This window comes from Anopheles ziemanni, chromosome 3 (assembly GCF_943734765.1).
Source record: "Anopheles ziemanni chromosome 3, idAnoZiCoDA_A2_x.2, whole genome shotgun sequence".
Classification (NCBI taxonomy): domain Eukaryota; kingdom Metazoa; phylum Arthropoda; class Insecta; order Diptera; family Culicidae; genus Anopheles; species Anopheles ziemanni.
Window position 1 is genome coordinate 70,392,768 of NC_080706.1, and position 18,299 is coordinate 70,411,066.

General features: G+C 41.4%; 2 protein-coding genes across 3 annotated transcripts in view; one reads left to right on the forward strand and one right to left on the reverse strand.

Moving 5' to 3' along the window:
- Positions 1–1,917: 1,917 nt before the first annotated feature.
- LOC131287758 (checkpoint protein HUS1) lies at positions 1,918–2,816 on the reverse strand. The gene has a single exon (XM_058316842.1). It carries the CDS (start codon positions 2,794–2,796, stop codon positions 1,918–1,920), a length of 879 nt encoding a protein of 292 aa, XP_058172825.1. The 5' UTR covers positions 2,797–2,816.
- Positions 2,817–14,990: 12,174 nt separating this feature from the next.
- Positions 14,991–18,299, forward strand: part of LOC131289990 (arrestin red cell) — a 45,092-nt gene continuing 41,783 nt past the window's right edge. For both annotated transcript variants that reach the window (XM_058319362.1, XM_058319364.1), the window contains exon 1: positions 14,991–15,110. The gene's annotated coding sequence lies outside the window, so the exon portion shown is untranslated. The remainder of the gene's footprint in view (positions 15,111–18,299) is intronic.

Consider the following 18,299-nt stretch of genomic DNA (forward strand, 5'->3'; position numbering starts at 1 on the left):
CACTAGGAAGAGTGGCGATATTGAAAAAAATGAAGTTGAAAAACTAAGGAGAGGCGGTAGAGCCAATTTTGAAACGCGAAACATTCCTAAAGTTGGAATATAACTGGTGTACTTTTTTATTCACATTATTTCGTGCACGCATGTTCCGGGAACTTAAAGTCAAAAAGTCGATGGACTGAAAAAAGCCAATACTATTACCATCGCGCCTCGACTAATCGTCTCGCTCTCACTGCCCAACCTACTCGTCAGCCCCTAGCGTCACCAGTCATCCGAAGAAAAACTCAGAATTAGTATCTTCGTTTGGTAGAATCAGTGAACGAGTAAAAGGAAAACTAACGTAAGCAAACAAAGAACAAGCATGCATTATGATGTAGAACGCAGAAAATACCTTATAATTGAGCAGTGTTTCGCTGCTTGAGATGAGCTTCTGACTGGCATCGTCATTAGTAGGACGATAAAACATGGCTAGGAGCAGTATGAGTAATAGATAAAATATAAATTAACTCAAAACAGAATACAGATATGGAACAGACAAAAAAACTGTGCAGAAAAATACACAGCATCATCATCCTATCCTCGCACGTCTTAACCTCCTAGAGCATTACTCGTGAACCACGTTAAAATCCGGAAACAAACGCATTGAATCGATATAGCAAATGATGGAATAATGACTTATCTCTTTCAACCAAATCTAAATCCTCAAATGATTATTATCATAACAAAGACTAACGTTATCGATAAAAATAAAGCAAAAATATGGAGAGAGAGAAAGAGCGAAGGTATGGGAGAAGTGGGAAGCAAAATTTCTTACAGAATGCGTGTGTGGCATTATTTTTTTTTTAATTTCGTTTAATAGATTTAAAAGTCCTGCAGTCAACTAATCTTGTAAAAGGAAAAACGAGAAAGCTAATCTGAAAAAAACGGTGGTTTAAAAACAAAGGAACGAATTATTGTTGAACGCATTAGCCGCCAACGAAGTGAACGAAGGAAACAGTTAAGCAAAACAATAAAGGAAAATCAAGTGCTAAAGTATAGGTAAAGGAAATGTAACAATGAATTTCCTTTCTGTTTAGAAGACAACATAAGAGTGTAAATTGATTTTGCAAAGGTAATACGGCAAAGCTGCAAAAAGGACTCACTGGCAACATTTCTATGCAAGATTAGCTACTGTTTTAAAAAAAAATGGATAAAACCTACAATGATAACCCGAACGAAGTTATGCATTAATTAAAGATGCTAATTACTCAGCCGGCAGGTCTTTAGTAAGAGAACAGCAAACGGAACTAATGCCCAACTCAAACAGAAAAAGCTTTCGATTCCAATCGTTATTTGCTTTCTGACCGAACAAGCGAACGACACAGACAACCCCATACTCAATTGTAAATGGGACAGGAAAAATTATATAGCACATAACATATTTTCATGCATTTTCTCATTAAAAGCAAATCACACACACAAACAATCGAAACGGTGCCGGACGGTGGAAAAAGTGGATCGAACATCCGCTATAAACATAAGCTGATTGCTCCTCAAGGAAAAGACAAACAATCAAATGCTACAACAAACCCGCATTAGAAAAAGCTCACACACAGTACACACACTCCCCCCACACAAAACATACACATAAATACATCCACATTAGTCGCTTTTCATAGTTAAAAATAAAGAAATGAGAAAATTTACACCTTGTTCTGATCTTATTTCAGTAAATGGTCACTTTTTTGGGGTTTATCTCTTTATGCTTTGAGCTTTATATGGCGTACATCTCTAGCTTATTAATTAACTCTCGTGAAAGGAGTTAACTTTTATGTCCTTTTTGCAAAGGATTTCCTACAAAAAGTAGGAATTTAAAAAATATAAAAAAGGATTCAAATGAATGAACGCACGGTGGAAATTTTAAAAAATAATTCCTATAATTTATTCAAAATTGGTAGCAGGCAGAATAAAGTTAACAAACGCGTGCTGCTGTATATCGAAACGAATATTCAATGCCTGTTCGTGGCGAATATTGGCTGTCATTACCATTTCGCAGAAATTAATCGTTTCGAAAAGTGCAGCTAACTTTTTCGTGTCCACCCGACAGGATGCTTCCGATAGGTTGGTCAGCTGTTCTGTCTGGTCCCCACCGGTACGCACCGCTGGTACACACTTAAGATTTCGGTAGTGACTCGCTACGGTTACCACTTCCGTTTCCACCACGAGCGACAGTTCGTCGTTCATCGTAGCATACAGAACCAACGTTGGGGCCAGATTCTTCTTCTTGTCTAGAAGTGCACGGAGCGATTTGGCTGATGGCATGATGATCGACAAATCGTAATCCATAGCGAGCGGAAGCTCATATTGATCCCATTCGCTGCGGGGCACGATCGTTACTGGTAGGGAATGCTGTATCTTCGGGGTGATTACATCCTGCAGGTTGCTGATGCTACCAGACATTTCGACTGATAGGCAAGGCATATGCGTTTTGATGAGCTTGAGCTTAACGTAGTCCACGGCGTTAGTTTTCACGAAGGATAATGCACGCACAAAACTGGTCGCCGTCGCCGTCATGTAGATCTGGTTGTACGTTGCATCGATCCCGTCCATGACGTACTCGGAGAAGAATCCTTCCCGATTTGTTGTATTAATTTCACACCACAGATACTGCCCATCGTAGGCTTCGGCATCGACTTGCAGGATAACTTTGGTGGGCTGGACATTGATGATCAAGTTTTTATGCATTCGTGACAGTGTGCTGATGATGTTAAGAAATTCTCTTATGTGCGAGTAATCGGACATTACCGCTCGGAATTTCATTTTTATTGGTTTTTGGTTGGTTTTATACCGTTTGAGTAACGAATTTACTGCTCTACACAAACTTCCATCAGATAAAATTAATGGTAAACAAAAACAATATTTGCCGGCATTTGAAATGACTGACTGTTCGAAAATGTGATGTTCGAAATGCAGTCAGTTTAAAGGGACGGTTCGATCGTTTTAACAATATATCATTCACGTTCAATGAAAAATGATTGTAATTTCCACTCAATAGTGATGGATTTATACGTTTTCGTCCGAATTACCTTATATTATGGTTACAGTTACCTTATATTATGGATTTACTTCGCTAAAAACTGAATTAATTTCGAAGATCTGAAATAATTTGAAGGCTGTCAGATATCCTGACAGCATGTAGAAACTGTCAGTGATGATAACAACCCTGCGAACGGTTTTGCTCGAATCAGTTCATTTTCTCTACTGTGGACAAGAACAAGATAGTTGCTATTGATGCTATGCCCTGACTCTTTCTTCCTCATTGGGTCATGCATTTGCTGTTAACGCGGAATAAAAATCGGTTGATGGTGTGGGTGAAGCGGAAGGCATATGCATGGTATACGTGTTTAGGATTCTCTTTCAATGCTTTCTGCTGTGTGCAAAAAGAGCATGCCTCAAATGTGCTCTGAGTTTTCTATGTTATTGGCACAGCTGATTGCTGAGCAATGTAGGGGTCTCCAGATTTAAATTCGATTTCAAGTATCAAATTAAAAATTAGTAGCAATCGCTGTACGGTTCTGTTTGTTTCAATAATGTGAATGGCGAAAATTATCGGAAAGGCTCTGGCTCACTTCCATGAACCGAAATTCGATGGACCTTTACTCATGCTGACACGTGCATAGAGCGATTAATGGCATTATTGCGGTGGTTGCGTTAATGTGAAGACACATTACTACCGTATTTCAGCCCATTGCAATTCATTATTTTTAATCGTATTTTAATGTTGTTCTTTCATTAATTCAATTCTATAGTGAACAAGTTTTTACGGAAAACAAAGTAGAAGAAGAAGTTAAACGACAAATAAAGAAATTACTTAGTTTCATGCATGCAATTTCATTCCATTAGCTTCACTCAATTTCATTCCGCAATCAAAACAATACCCCATGCATGCATCGAACACATACACCATTCATATCATTGACGTTGAACAGCTGTGAGCGAAACCATCCGTGCTTACACCTGAGCGGAGCATAGTCGTGCGCCGTGATGGGAGAGAGAATGGAACGTCATGGAAAACGATGTCCATTCCTCGTAGGTTAATATTGCATGTTAAACCTCGGGCATCGACAACTGACAAATAGCCCAGAGTGATTATTGCACTGACTTATCCTATCGAGACAACATGACGACAAAATAGTAGAAAAAGACGCATTGGTGAGAATTGATGACGAGCTGGGAGAAAGAGTGGGGCTGGACATAGTAGAGAGCGGAATACGGGAGCAACTATGTTTTTGCTCTCTTTTAATCTGGTGCGCTTGGTGTGCGTGTCACCTCTGACTCAACGTTGTGTGCGTGTAATTCGACCCCCCTGTAGGGATTGAGCCGAGCTAGATGAATATATTGTATAATAATAGTGAACGAATTAATCGAAATTATAAACAAGCGAATTTCGAATGCGAGGAAACGAAAAAAAAATTAAAAATGAAATCATTCGCTATATAGTTGGCAATGAAAATTGGAAGAGCGATGGCCTACTACTGAACCGAGATGGATCTGCATATTGAAAAAGATGGAACAAAGTAGACATTGGAAAACGAAATGGATTGAACCATCAGTCTTGTGATTGATTTTGACGAGAGTGGTTGGAGATTGTAAGAATTAAGAGAGGAAAAATTGTCGAATTTGGAAGTTGAAATATATTGGAAAAGAGTAATGATTCGTGGAGATCACGACAATGGCGCAAGTCGGTAAGATAAAATAGTGAAATATACATGAAAAATGATGACAAACGTTCATAATTTCGGTTTGACCTAAAGATGGCACCGGATTGGCCTTAAAAGAATATGGAGTAGGTTAATAAGAATGGTGATTCCCGTTCGTAGTTTAGGAACTAATAAATTCAGGATTTAATTTGGTTAGCAAATCATGGCTACTTAATCAGAAGATTACCTATTTTTGTGATTCGTTGTAATTGGCTTTTATAACGAAATATGATGAATTTTTAAAGTTATTTTTCTAAATTGTGGTATTGAGATAATTTTGAGAAGGTTGCCAATTGATTCCAAAAAGTTGAATGCGGTAAAAATAGCGTCACACAATTCGTAAGATTTTCTCATAATGGAAGACTTAGTATTAAGGAAATTCTATGGAAATGAAAAGATTCCCCGAGTGGAAGGCATTTTTTTCTAAGTGTTTATCTGAGTGGAATCCTCGATGAAGTTCCCTGAGAGGAACGGCACAAATGCAATGAGGTGGAAGACCTCCTTTACAAAGTGCTTATCTGAGTGGAATCCTCGATGAAGTTCCCTGTAAGGGAACAGCACAGATGCAATGAGGTGAAAGACCTCCTTTACTTAGTACTTATCTGAGTGGAATCCTCGATGAAGTTCCCTGAGAGGAACGGCACAGTTACAATGAGGTGGAAGACCTCCTTTACTTAGTACTTATCTGAGTGGAATCCTCGATGAAGTTTTCTGAGAGGAACGGCACAGTTACTATGAGGCGGAAGACCTCCTTTACTAAATGCTTCTCCGAGTGGAATCCTCGACGAAGTTCCCTGAGAGGAACGGCACAGTTACAATGAGGTGGAAGACCTCCTTTACTTAGTACTTATCTGAGTGGAATCCTCGATGAAGTTTTCTGAAAGGAACGGCACAGTTACAATGAGGCGGAAGACCTCCTTTACTAAATGCTTCTCCGAGTGGAATCCTCGATGAAATTCCCTGAGAGGAACAGCACAGATACAATGAGGTGGAAGACCTCCTTTACTAGCTGCTTATCTGAGTGGAATCCTCGATGAAATTCCCTGAGAGGAACGGCACAGATACAATGAGGTGGTGTTGAACTTTGAACGAAATACACCAGCGTGTTATCCTTTATGGCTGATACACAAACGACTGACACTGAGCCGAGCGTTCGCCGTGCTTTTATTCAGATGGTCAAAGTTCATACATATAGAGGTGCACCCTTGTCACCATCGCGGTTTGACATTTCTCCTGTCATTTGACGCTTCTATGAACAGTACATTCATGCCAACATACATATGTCAACACTCCTCCTCATGAATCTAATGTTCATTCCGTTACTAACTTGCTAATACCGAGTCCTATCGAGAGTTCTTTAATCTTTTGTGCCCCTAGTGGTTTGGTTAATATGTCGGCTAGCATTGCTTCAGAAGCACAATACTTTAATTCGATAACTTTCGTGTTACAAAGATCTCTAGTATAATGATATTTCATATCTATGTGCTTTGACTTTCTCTTTTCATGACCTGACAAAGTAAATTCAATGCACGCACGATTATCTTCGTTAATAATGGTTGCTTCTCTTTGTTTTACATCCATTTCCTCCAATAGCCTACGCAACCAAACCGCTTGCTGTCCTGCTATTGTCTACAAGAGTCTTAATGTGCACTGATTTGCTACAGGTGCAGTAACTTCTTCGTAATCAAATCCTTTCCTTTGCCCGAAGCCTTGCGCTACAAGTCTTGCCTTATATCGATCAACATTTCCATTCGCGTCCAATTTTTTCTTAAAAAACCCATTTACATCCGATAATGTTGCTGTTCTCGGGTGGATACGTTAGCTCCCACGTGTTGTTGGCTTCCAGGGATCGGAACTCATCTTCGATAGCCTCCATCCACCTGTCCTTTTCCACGGATGTTATGGCTTCGTTGTACGACGCTGGCTCATCCACACTCGTTCTTACCAAACCTAAAAAATAGTCGGTAAATTTAGCTGGTGGTTTACCTCTTGTCGATCGCTGTGTTAATGGATCGGCAACCGGCTGGTCTAGGTCTTCTGAGCCCGATGAGTAATGCTCGTTTTCTTCCGCTGTATCAAAATTCTCCTCCTGCACGTTGATCGGGTTGCTTTCTTCATCGACATCATCATGTTTGTATCGATCAGGATCAACGTCGAGTATAATTTCATCAACAGGAACACTATCACCTTGCTCGCACGATGCTTCGTTGAATACGACGTCACGACTAATCACAATGCGGTCCGTGCTAGTATCTACAAGCCTGTATGCCTTTTCTTGGATGGAATATCCGACAAATCTTAGTTGCTTTGCCTTGGGTTCCATTTTTCCACGCTTTTCTTTAGGTATTTGAACCCATGCTTCGCATCCAAACACTTTGAAATGGTTGTAGGATGGCTTTCTACCGAACCATTTTTCAAAAGGTGACATTCCGATTATTTTCGATGGTAGTCGATTCTGGGTATATGCTGCAGTAAGTACTGCTTCTCCCCAATATTTGCTTTCTAAACGTGCATCTTGTAACATACACAATGCCATTTCTTGAAGTGATCTGTTTTTCCTCTCGGCGACGCCATTTTGCTGAGGCGAGTATGGCACTGTTAGTTGACTCATAATACCTTGCTCTTTGAAGAACTTTTGCAGCACCTTTCCGGTGTACTCACCACCATTGTCTGATCGTATGGCCTTGGGTGTTTTCCCGAATTGTGTCTTGCAGAAGGCCACGAAATTCTGAATAATTTCACTAGCATCTGACTTCTGTCGCATAAGGTAAACGAACGCCATTCTCGAATAATCATCTATAAATGTGATGAAGTAACGGTGACCACTCGGTGTGTGAGGAAACGGACCACACACGTCCGTGTGAACAATGTCCAACTTGTTTTCACTTCTTTTGTTTGTTCTTCTGAATGGGGATCGGGCCATCTTCCCTTCTATACAACTCGTGCAGACATTTGTCATGTTCAGTTCTTCCAACTTCGCCTTATCGCCGAATAATGTCTTTATTACTTGTGGGTCTCGATGACCAAGCCGTCTATGCCATAAATGTAGACAATGATTTGGTGATGTTCTACTCACCAACGCATTTTCGCCGATGATACACAGGTGATAAAGACTTCCGAGTTTTGTTGCCACAGCTATAACTCGCCTTCCTTGTTCGATAAGACAATGATTTTCTTCGAAAATTACTCGCATGCCCTTCTTCACCAGGCAGCTCACCGATATTAAGCCACTTTCCAGTGTGGGCACATAAAGTACATCGCTAACTTTTATGGCCAATTGTTCGCCATCTTTTGTCACGCATACTAGGGTTCCTGATCCAACACCTTCAATTTTTGCCTTGCTTCCATCGGCCAGTGTGACACTACTTTCCGCACAATTCACTTTAATTTCAAAGAACGTTGGATCATTCGTCATATGCCGCGACGCACCACTGTCTATATACCAGTTTCCTGGTAGGCCTTTGCTTGCAGTCCAAGCCACCGGTCCTTCGTCACTCACCGTCACTTTCGCGGAATTGTGTTTTGCTTCCTGCATTGTTCTGTTAAGCAAACGACAGTTTCTTTTCATGTGGCCGGCTTTGCCACAATGAAAGCACACTACACTTGGTTTGTTCCTGTTCACTTTGTTCTTCGTCGTCACTTGAAACACTTTGCCTTCTGCCGAACTTGTTCCCGAACGTTCACGTCGTTTTTCTCCTTCGGCTAGAAGTTTGCTCTTCACCAACTCTAGGGTTAAATTATTGGTGGAAATCTGTTCCAATGCGGTAGTTAACGGATCGTATGATTCCGGTAACGAACATAGCAACATCGCAATTTGCCATTTTCTGGGTATTGGCTCTCCTAAATCAGCGATTTGTTGGACCAAGTTAGAGAACGTTTGTAAATGATTCTCTATGTCCCCGCCTTCTGCTAATTCTAAGCGCGTCAGCCGCTTTAGCAGGTACACTTCTGATCCCGCTTCATGGTACCCTTTTATGGCATCCCACGCGTCTTTTGCAGACGTTGCGTCACGCACTAGCCCAACTTGGCTATCGTCGACACACAGCCCAATCGTTGCACGTGCTCTCGAATCTTTCTGCTTCCATACCGGCGTCTCTGGTTCCGGCTTTGCTTCGCCAATTGTGCACCAAAGCTCATCACGCTCGAGGAGCATTTGCATTTTAAACTTCCACGTTTGGTAGTTTTGATTGGTCAACTTAGGCACCATAAACCGTTGCGTATCCGCCATTTCACCTGGGCCCATAACCTGTTGAACTTTGAACGAAATACACCAGCGTGTTATCCTTTATGGCTGATACACAAACGACTGACACTGAGCCGAGCGTTCGCCGTGCTTTTATTCAGATGGTCAAAGTTCATACATATAGAGGTGCACCCTTGTCACCATCGCGGTTTGACATTTCTCCTGTCATTTGACGCTTCTATGAACAGTACATTCATGCCAACATACATATGTCAACAGGTGGAAGACCTGAGGAATGGATCGATTACTTGGTTGTTGGTTTTTGAGTATATGTATATAAAAGAAAAGAGGAAAGAATAACAATGTTAAATATAGATTCTGATATAGAAAGGAACACATTCGTTTTTAAAGTTTTTCTCTTAGTAAAAGGCGTACGTTACTAGGATCTTCTCCAAGTTTATAATACATAAATGTACGTATGTTATGTAGATAAAAATCATTCGTTACTAAGATCTTCTCCGAGTGGAAGACTTTTTATCTTCGAGTTGAAGAATTTTTTTTTAAAGAATCGGTACAGATTAGATGAGATTTCCTGAGAGGAAGAATAGTATGTAACTTTAAATAAAAGATTCTCCGAGGGGATGAGATACGTACGGGTAGGAGGTAAATTTGTAAATAAATGTTCTAAGATGAAGAATCAATATGCAGAGAGATTCCCAACAAGACATATACGTTCTTTTCTGAGTGAGATCATTAATGTTTGAGGTAATTCTCAGGAAGGAAAAGTTCACATTTCTCATGTATTGCTGAATGGGAGACAACCCTAGGAATACAGTTGTTATACATCGTTTCTAAATTATGACTTATTTTTCGTTATCTGTTTATACATTTTATCGTAGCAGAAGCAAGAATTTGTTCGTATTATCCACTTTAAAGAAAGCCCTTAAGGCTGAGAAGAGGCGAAGCGCGGTTCTGAAAGCTAAGTTAAAAGGATTACGCCAAAGGAGCACTAACGGTTCCACATGGACTGAAGAAACAGTAGAGGATCATTTGATTAAGGATACCCCATGCGGTTCATCCACTATTCTTCAGTCGTCATTTGACACTCTTGGCATTAACTCTAGTACGATGTCTATGTCATTCGCTACTTTGCAAATTGTTGAATGTAAGCCCAAGGAAGGTCAGGACGAGTTAGATAAGAGTACTTTTGATGGATGGAAGGAACAATTTCGGGCTGCAATGGAATTCGCCGGCATCTCAAACGAACATATGAAATTGAATGCCTTCAAGATGAAGGCTGGTCAATTACTCCTCGAGATGTTGGAAAACGCTCCAACCAATACATCTTCGGACCCCATTTTATTTCCGTATACAAATGCAATGGAAAGGTTGGATTGTTTGTTTAATTCTCGCGACTACATTTGCCTACAAAAGCAGAAGCTTCGAACAATGGTCCAAAAACACGGTGAATCTGACCTAACCTACGTAAAACGAGTTGTGAGTACTGCAAAACTATGTAACTACAAAGGAGAACAGCTGGTAGAAACGGTCGTAGACATCATTCAAGCCCACGCTTCAAACATCAAAGTGCGATTGGCGGGCAGGAAACTATTGAGAAAGAACGGGTCTATTACCCAGCTTTTAGATATGATACGCGCATGTGAAATCGATACCATTAGTGAGGAAATGTTCCTTAAAAATCATTCCCAGAGGGGAGTTGTAGCCGAAGTGGCCGCAATTACACAAAAATCAAGAACCGGTTTTCACAAGGAAATCGCTGGCCGTGAAGCATTCGGAGATCGTTACAGTCAATCAAATTATGGTAAAAGATTTGGAGATGTACAGCGTGGTAGAGGAATGAATAGAAGACAATCCATCCGGAATATGCCGTATCACTACCCTGGGACTCAACATAAACCGTGTTGGCGATGCTTGAGCCATTATCACTTACCGGAACAATGTAAGGTTATTGACAAAAGATGCCGTAATTGCCATGTCATCGGTCACATTGAACGCGCGTGCAAAGAATCTTTTCGGAAGCGCAACGACACAGATGGGAATAACCCGTCTCAGAATATGGAGCCACGAAAAATCGCGGCGGTTACTGACGATTCTGGCCAAGGAGAGGAGGAACTGATTGAAACTAAGCAGTCTATTTTACCTAGAATGGTGTACACGGAGGAGAGCCAACAAGTTACTAATTCTCTACACACTCCGGTGGAGGAAGTTAAGGAAAATATCCTAGTTAACATGGTTAACCGCAACAGTACGAATGAGGAGATTATAGTTGGAAAAATAGCAGGTTTTTCCGTAAGCTTTTTAATAGATTCCGGAGCAGATGTCAATACAGTAGACGGAAATACATTTGAATGCTTAAAGAACAATGATATTTTCAACTTGAAGGAAGGTACGGACCGACAGCTGAAAGCGTACGGTGTAAAGGAAGAGATCCAAGTGCAAGCCTCCTTCGTGGCCGAACTATTCATTTCCGAAGATCGACCACGATTGCTGGAGAAATTTTACGTCATTCCAGGGGGACGAGCACTATTGAGCCGGGATACAGCACTAAGGTACAGCGTCCTACAACTCGGAATGAATATTCCAGTGATAGGTTATCATGATGAATATCGCTTACTCCCGGGAGAGATTTTTGCCATCGCTGTCGAGCATGAGTTTCCCAAATTTAACATAGCTCCAGTAATGTTGCACTACGACAAGAGCTTACCACCGTCTCGAAACATATTCACCAGTATCCCTCCAGCATTTAAGCTCGAAACGGAGAAACGTTTAGATGATCTACTTTCTACGGGAATCATAGAGCGAGTTACCAAAGACATGGAGAAATCGTTTTGTTCTTCGTTGTTGGTTGTTCCTAAAGGAAAAAATGACATTCGTCTCGTCGTAGACCTAAGAGGTCCTAACAAGAACATAATCAGAACCCCATTCAGGATGCCAACCTTCGAAGCAATATTATCGAAATTGAACGGCGCTTCGTGGTTTTCGACGATAGATTTAACAAGCGCGTTTTTTCACGTTGAACTTCACGAGGATTGCAGACATCTAACGAATTTTTTCGCCGGAACGGGAACATATCGGTTTAAAAGATTACCCTTCGGACTTTGCAACTCACCGGATATTTTTCAAGAACTGTTGCAAACAGTAGTCCTGGAAGAATGCCCAGGTGTATTGAATTACTTGGATGATATTTTAATTTTTGGTGGTTCGAAAGAAGAGCACGATAATCATTTGAAGTTAGCACTTCAACGATTGAAGGACCATAACGTCCGACTAAACCAGAAAAAATGCGTATTCGGAGCTAGAACCGTCAAGTTTTTAGGTTTTAACTTGTCTGGTGACGGTTGGAGGATCGAAGAGGACAAAAAAAGAGCCATCAAGAATTTTCGAAGACCTGAGAATTTATCGGAGGTTAAGAGCTTTTTAGGGCTGATGACTTTCGTAGAACGCTTCATACCTAAACGGGCTGATAAAACCGAAAAACTCCGATCGCTCACCAGTTCTAATAACTTCTACTGGACAGACGAGGAGGAGCGAGAATTTCAATTTTTGAAAAACGAAGCACTAAACTATATAACCAAACTCGGCTATTTTGATCTAAAAGACGAAACTGAATTATACGTTGATGCATCTCCTACAGGGCTTGGAGCCGTATTAATACAATTCAACGAAGAAGGTAGCCCAAGGATAATAGCTTGCGCATCAAAGACACTTACACCCTCTGAACAGAGATATCCTCAAACGCAGAAGGAGGCGCTGGCAATTGTTTGGAGCGTAGAACGATTTACTTATTACTTATTGAACAAATATTTCGTTATTCGAACCGACTCCGAAGCTAACGAATTTATATTTAATGGAACACATCGTATGGGCAGACGAGCGGTGACACGTGCAGAAGCATGGGCCCTTAGGTTACTTCCTTATCATTTCAATGTTAAAAGAGTTCCAGGTCACCTAAATGTTGCGGATGCTTTGTCAAGATTGATTAGCAAATCACAAGAAGATGACGAGTTTGACGAAGACAACGAAAAGCACCTGCTATATTCTTTAAACGGCGGCAACATGAGTATCTCTTGGATGGAAATTCAGATTGCATCCGAAGCAGACGAAGAACTAGTTGCTGTAAGGGCAGGAATCCAGTCCGGAAAGTGGCCTAAAAGTCTGCGTCGTTTTGAGTCGGAAGCAAAGAATCTTAGAAGTTTGGATCCCATCGTATTCAAGGATGACTTAATAGTTTTACCATCAAAGCTGCGTTCTACAGCATTGGAAGCGGCACATCGTGGGCACGTCGGTTGTGGAGCAACAAAACGAATCCTTCGAGAATTTTTTTGGTGGCCAAACATGTCAAAAGAGGCTGCAAACTTTGTGAATAATTGCGAGACGTGCATCGTTATTTCGAAAAGAAACCCACCCATCCCGCTTTCCAGTAGACATATGCCAAACGGGCCATGGGAAATTCTGCAAGTAGATTTTTTGTCTTTGCAAGGATACGGATCAGGAGAATTCCTGATAACCGTCGATATTTATTCTCGCTATTTGCATATTTCGGAGATGAGGAAAACGGATACCCAAAGTACCAACGCTGCGCTTTGCAAGGTTTTTACAATTTGGGGCCTGCCTCTTATAATACAGAGTGACAATGGTCCACCATTCCAGAGCTCGGAGTTTAAAGAATACTGGGAAGACAAAGGAGTAAGAATCCGGAAATCCATTCCTCTGAGCGCACAATCGAACGGAGCAGTAGAACGACAAAATCAAGGTATTATTAAAGCAATGGCAGCTGCAAAAGAGGAAGATAGGAATTGGAGAGACGCATTAGAGGAGTATATATACATTCATAATACCCAGAAACACCATTCGCGTCTGGGAGTTACGCCTTTCGAGCTTCTAGTCGGATGGCGATTCCGCGGAACTTTTCCTTGCCTATGGGAGAGTAAGGAGCCACTCGATCGTTCAGATATTAAGGAGACTGATGCCGTTTCTAAACTAATTAGTAAACAATTCGCAGACAAACATCGCGGAGCAAGAGAATCCGATATAACAGTCGGAGATACAGTGGTGCTTGCTATTCCGCAAAGAACAAAAACCGATCCAACATTTTCCAGCGAGAGATATACGGTATTGACAAGAGATGGGGCAAAAGTGGTCATAATAAGCGAATCAGGAGCTAAAATAACCAGAAATGTAAGAGACGTGAAACGCGCCCCGGATCGAGAGAATGTTCAGGAGTCAAACCAAGGAAGCGGCTTAGAGATCAATGGAAAAGCAGTTGACCCTGCAGAAGATAACGAGCATATCAGCGGTAATCTACAAACAAGACCCCGAAGAAAATGTAAGATACCGAATAGATACCAGGATACAGTTATGTATCACGTTTTCGATTAAGAGTAGAGGTAGTGGAGGATGTAGGGATTGAGCCGAGCTAGATGAATATATTGTATAATAATAGTGAACGAATTAATCGAAATTATAAACAAGCGAATTTCGAATGCGAGGAAACGAAAAAAAAATTAAAAATGAAATCATTCGCTATATAGTTGGCAATGAAAATTGGAAGAGCGATGGCCTACTACTGAACCGAGATGGATCTGCATATTGAAAAAGATGGAACAAAGTAGACATTGGAAAACGAAATGGATTGAACCATCAGTCTTGTGATTGATTTTGACGAGAGTGGTTGGAGATTGTAAGAATTAAGAGAGGAAAAATTGTCGAATTTGGAAGTTGAAATATATTGGAAAAGAGTAATGATTCGTGGAGATCACGACACCCCCGTTAAGCGGATATCGGGGGGTCCGAAAGAAAAAGGCAAAAAACTGCTCGATATTCAGTGTACCGCCGTTCGCTGGGTCTGATTCGAATCTTAATCGAATCAAATCCTTAGAATCCGTCAAATGGGATCCAAATCTTTAGAATTTGTTAGATGGGATTCGAATGTCTAGAATCCGTCAAATGGGATTCGAATCTTTGGAATCCGTCTAGGGATCGAATCTTCGAATCTTCCGAATCGAATCTTTCGAATCTTCCGAAAATTCTGCCAACACTAATGTGATTCCTCATCTTGCGCTTGTGCGGTTCGGTTGACTAGTGCGTTTCGCGTATTTTGCAAGATTCAGCTTATAAGCTTCTATTTCCTTCACGGATCAATCGACCCGAGCGCGTTCACGGGGCAAGTGGTATGTACCCTTCGGTTGATTAAAAGTGTATTATTCATCTTTCCAAGCACCCGCGAATGAGAAGTGAAGCGGATCAACAAGCATCTTAGCCGTGCGGAGCGGAAGTGATCAATCGCAGTGTGTGGAATTATCGCAGTACAGTTTTCCCTCACGATAGAGGTTGGTGGTTTATCCATTTCGCTGTTAGTTTTATCGTCATCATGTGCTCAAATTCGCAAATGTGTCTGTTTCTGTGATTTGTGGATGTCGCGGTTGGCGAAGAAAAGTGCCCTTGTGCTATCGGAGCGACAAAGTTTCATTTCATTTCGTGTGCGCGAGTGCGTGTTGGTTTCGTGTGCCATTTTTCGTGAAGCTGCCGGTGGAATGATACGGTCTGGGTCGCACATTAGAGCACAGGATGCCGTGTCTTTTTCGGTTTTCGCTGCATAATGGATGCCGCTTCGCGAAAGGCTCATCATTTCTCCACTCCAAGTCAAGAATTCTGCTGCCAACAGTTTTGCCATCGTTGACGTTTCTTTTCGTTTCTTGATTCTACGAACATCCCACATACACACACGCACTCAATATCGGATCTGTGCACTGTGGGACAATGTGAGAATAACTGGCCAAAAAACAACAAATGTTTTCAGCAAATTTTGACCTTTCCAAATCCAATCACTATCATTTAATATATTCACCCTGTTTACAAATGAGGTGGTGAATTTAAACTTGACACGGTCTTGCAGCTAACAAGTTAAAAAAAGTCAATCAATGGAATGTTGTACAGAACCCTCGTCCACTGTTCTGTGTCTCGCCCCCCAAAATCGTGCCTTCTTTCTTCGACCGCTTCCGTCCACACTGCAGCGTTGAGAGTACAAAGCAAAAAATGCGGATATGGCGTGAATCATCCGATAGAGTTTCTTCGTGCCTCATTGCACCGCACCGGATTTGTAGCGGGGGTGTGTGTGTGGTGTGGTGGTGCGAAGGTCCGCTCCGTAATGGAGAAAACACAAGACACATTCTTGCATTCCCATTGTTCGCTGATGTCTAGACTGAACGATGCTTGCCCCTTCCAGCAGCAGCAGCAGCAGCAGCAGTGGAGCAACATGACCCCTGTCGACTTGCCCTGATTTCGCTGGAAATGATTCAGCTGGGATTCTTCTGCTTCAAGAAATCTGATTGATCGATCGGTTGGCCGGTAGGAGAGCCGACACATTGTGGCAAATCACATCAGCCACTCATTCGGCCCGATATGCTGTATCGCCTGAAGTCCTGTTGCCTTGCCGTATAGAACATTTTTCTCACCTCCCTTGACCGACCGGTTGCATAGCTTGCTATGGTTGGATATTTGACTCGCAATTTGCCGCAAAGCTTCCGGTGGGTAAGATAACGCTCATACGCCGTAGGCCATCGTGCAGTATCGACCAACTGATTGCATCGATTGAAACGTTAGATACTCTCAAGCGAAAATCGGGGCCGCCGTCGCTTCTTGGCGCATAAGCAGATGCCTTTCCGCTGGTTTTTCGTTTTTTAATTTAACATCTGACACAGTTTCCCATTTGCATACTGGCGAACACACACGGGCACACATCCGTTTCAATCAATTCTTGCGCCATGCGGAAACGAAGAGGAAGTGAATAATTTGGAGGTAACGGAAGCGGTTCTCGACAGAACGAGGCGAATCTGTCGGTTTGAATGCGTTATCCAGCGGGACCCTGGGGTACGATTTTACTCTTCTTCGTTCTAAAATCATCCCGTCCCGGAGAGGAGGAAGAACCCTACATCAAATGTTTCGAGGAGTGTTTGCATAAATGGTGAGTAAATTATACTTTTTCCTATGTATTCCATCTGATAATATATTTATAAGTTTATTAAACACAGAAGCTTTTTAAAAAGTATCATGTTTCCTACCACACTTCCTTGTTTTTCATGTCCACAAAGTTTCGAGCAACTACGGTTGAATTTGACATCTGGGGTTTCGCAGTGAAATATGGTCGAGATTTGTCGGCCAGATGACCCAAATTCGCTAGTGCCTAGAGTTTTCAAATGACCGATGAAGTATTTTCATCCTACTGCGCTGTTGTCCTTCCCATGGTGTTTTGGAAGTGCCTTTTTTTGGAAAAGACTACAATGAGAGGAAGTGAGAAACAGCTTTTTTGATTAGTTCAAGATACTTTTGCGGCATTTCTTCTATTACTAACTTTTTAGCCATTTCTATACCCGTTTGAACAAGTTTAACTTTCTTATCATTTTCAAAACCGCAATCTTTACTTTAATCGCTTCCCTTTGGCATCGTACGCTCAGTTAAGTTAAACGTACAAGACTTGAGCAACGAACCGTTGTTTTGCAAAGAAACTCTGGTGTAGTTAATAGCATAATCGACACTCTTCAAAAGTGCTTTTAGTCATTTTAAAGTGTTTTTTTTTTTCATTCGATGTAATGTTTGTCGCACATATGTAACAAATTTCAAACAGCCTCTTGCATTATGATCATTAAAAACTCTGCACGATAAAACCATCAATCGTTAGATCTTCTGATTGTGTATCTCTTACGTTCCGCGATGTTCTATTTGATGGCACAATTCTTGCGGTTCGTGGTTAGTTAAAACCCGCCGCGCGTTAACTTGAAAGGGATTTTTCGTGGGAAGCGTGCAAAATGTTGATCTTGCGTCCGGGGCAATCTCTTTCCATCCTGTGTGTACTCGCTGCCGATGATATTTTCCTAGAGATTATACACATTTCCCGGAAAATGTCATGTTTACTTGGGCACTGTGCAGTGTGTTTGTGTGTTTGTTTTGTGCGAGCACGGTGATAGAAATTAGAAGCGGCACATTCGCCAACTTTCTTCCTTCTCTCTAACAAAATATACGAACACGATATACGATAACGGCTTGAGGAACGGAGTTTGTGGGGGTTGTGTCTCAGATTGGGGATGGTTTATTTCAGCTAGGATAAAGTTACTAATTATAAATGCGATTACGATAAACAAAAAGAGTAAATACACTGTGAGGCGCACGTACACCCCAACGAACGCTTGTGCCTGCGTTTTACAATGTTTGAGCTTAATCAGCTGCCAATCAAGCTTTCATAAAATCAATTTCATTATATTCCAGCCTTGAAAGTGCTCGAACAAAAAACGAAAGAAATGTTTAAACAACATCCCCGACTTCAGACATTTTTGATAAACTTCCCGATGAATAATTTGTGCAAA

Excerpts from the sequence above, each read along its gene's own strand:
- LOC131287758 (XM_058316842.1), bottom strand. The coding sequence starts at position 2,796 with ATGAAATTCCGAGCGGTAATGTCCGATTACTCGCACATAAGAGAATTT.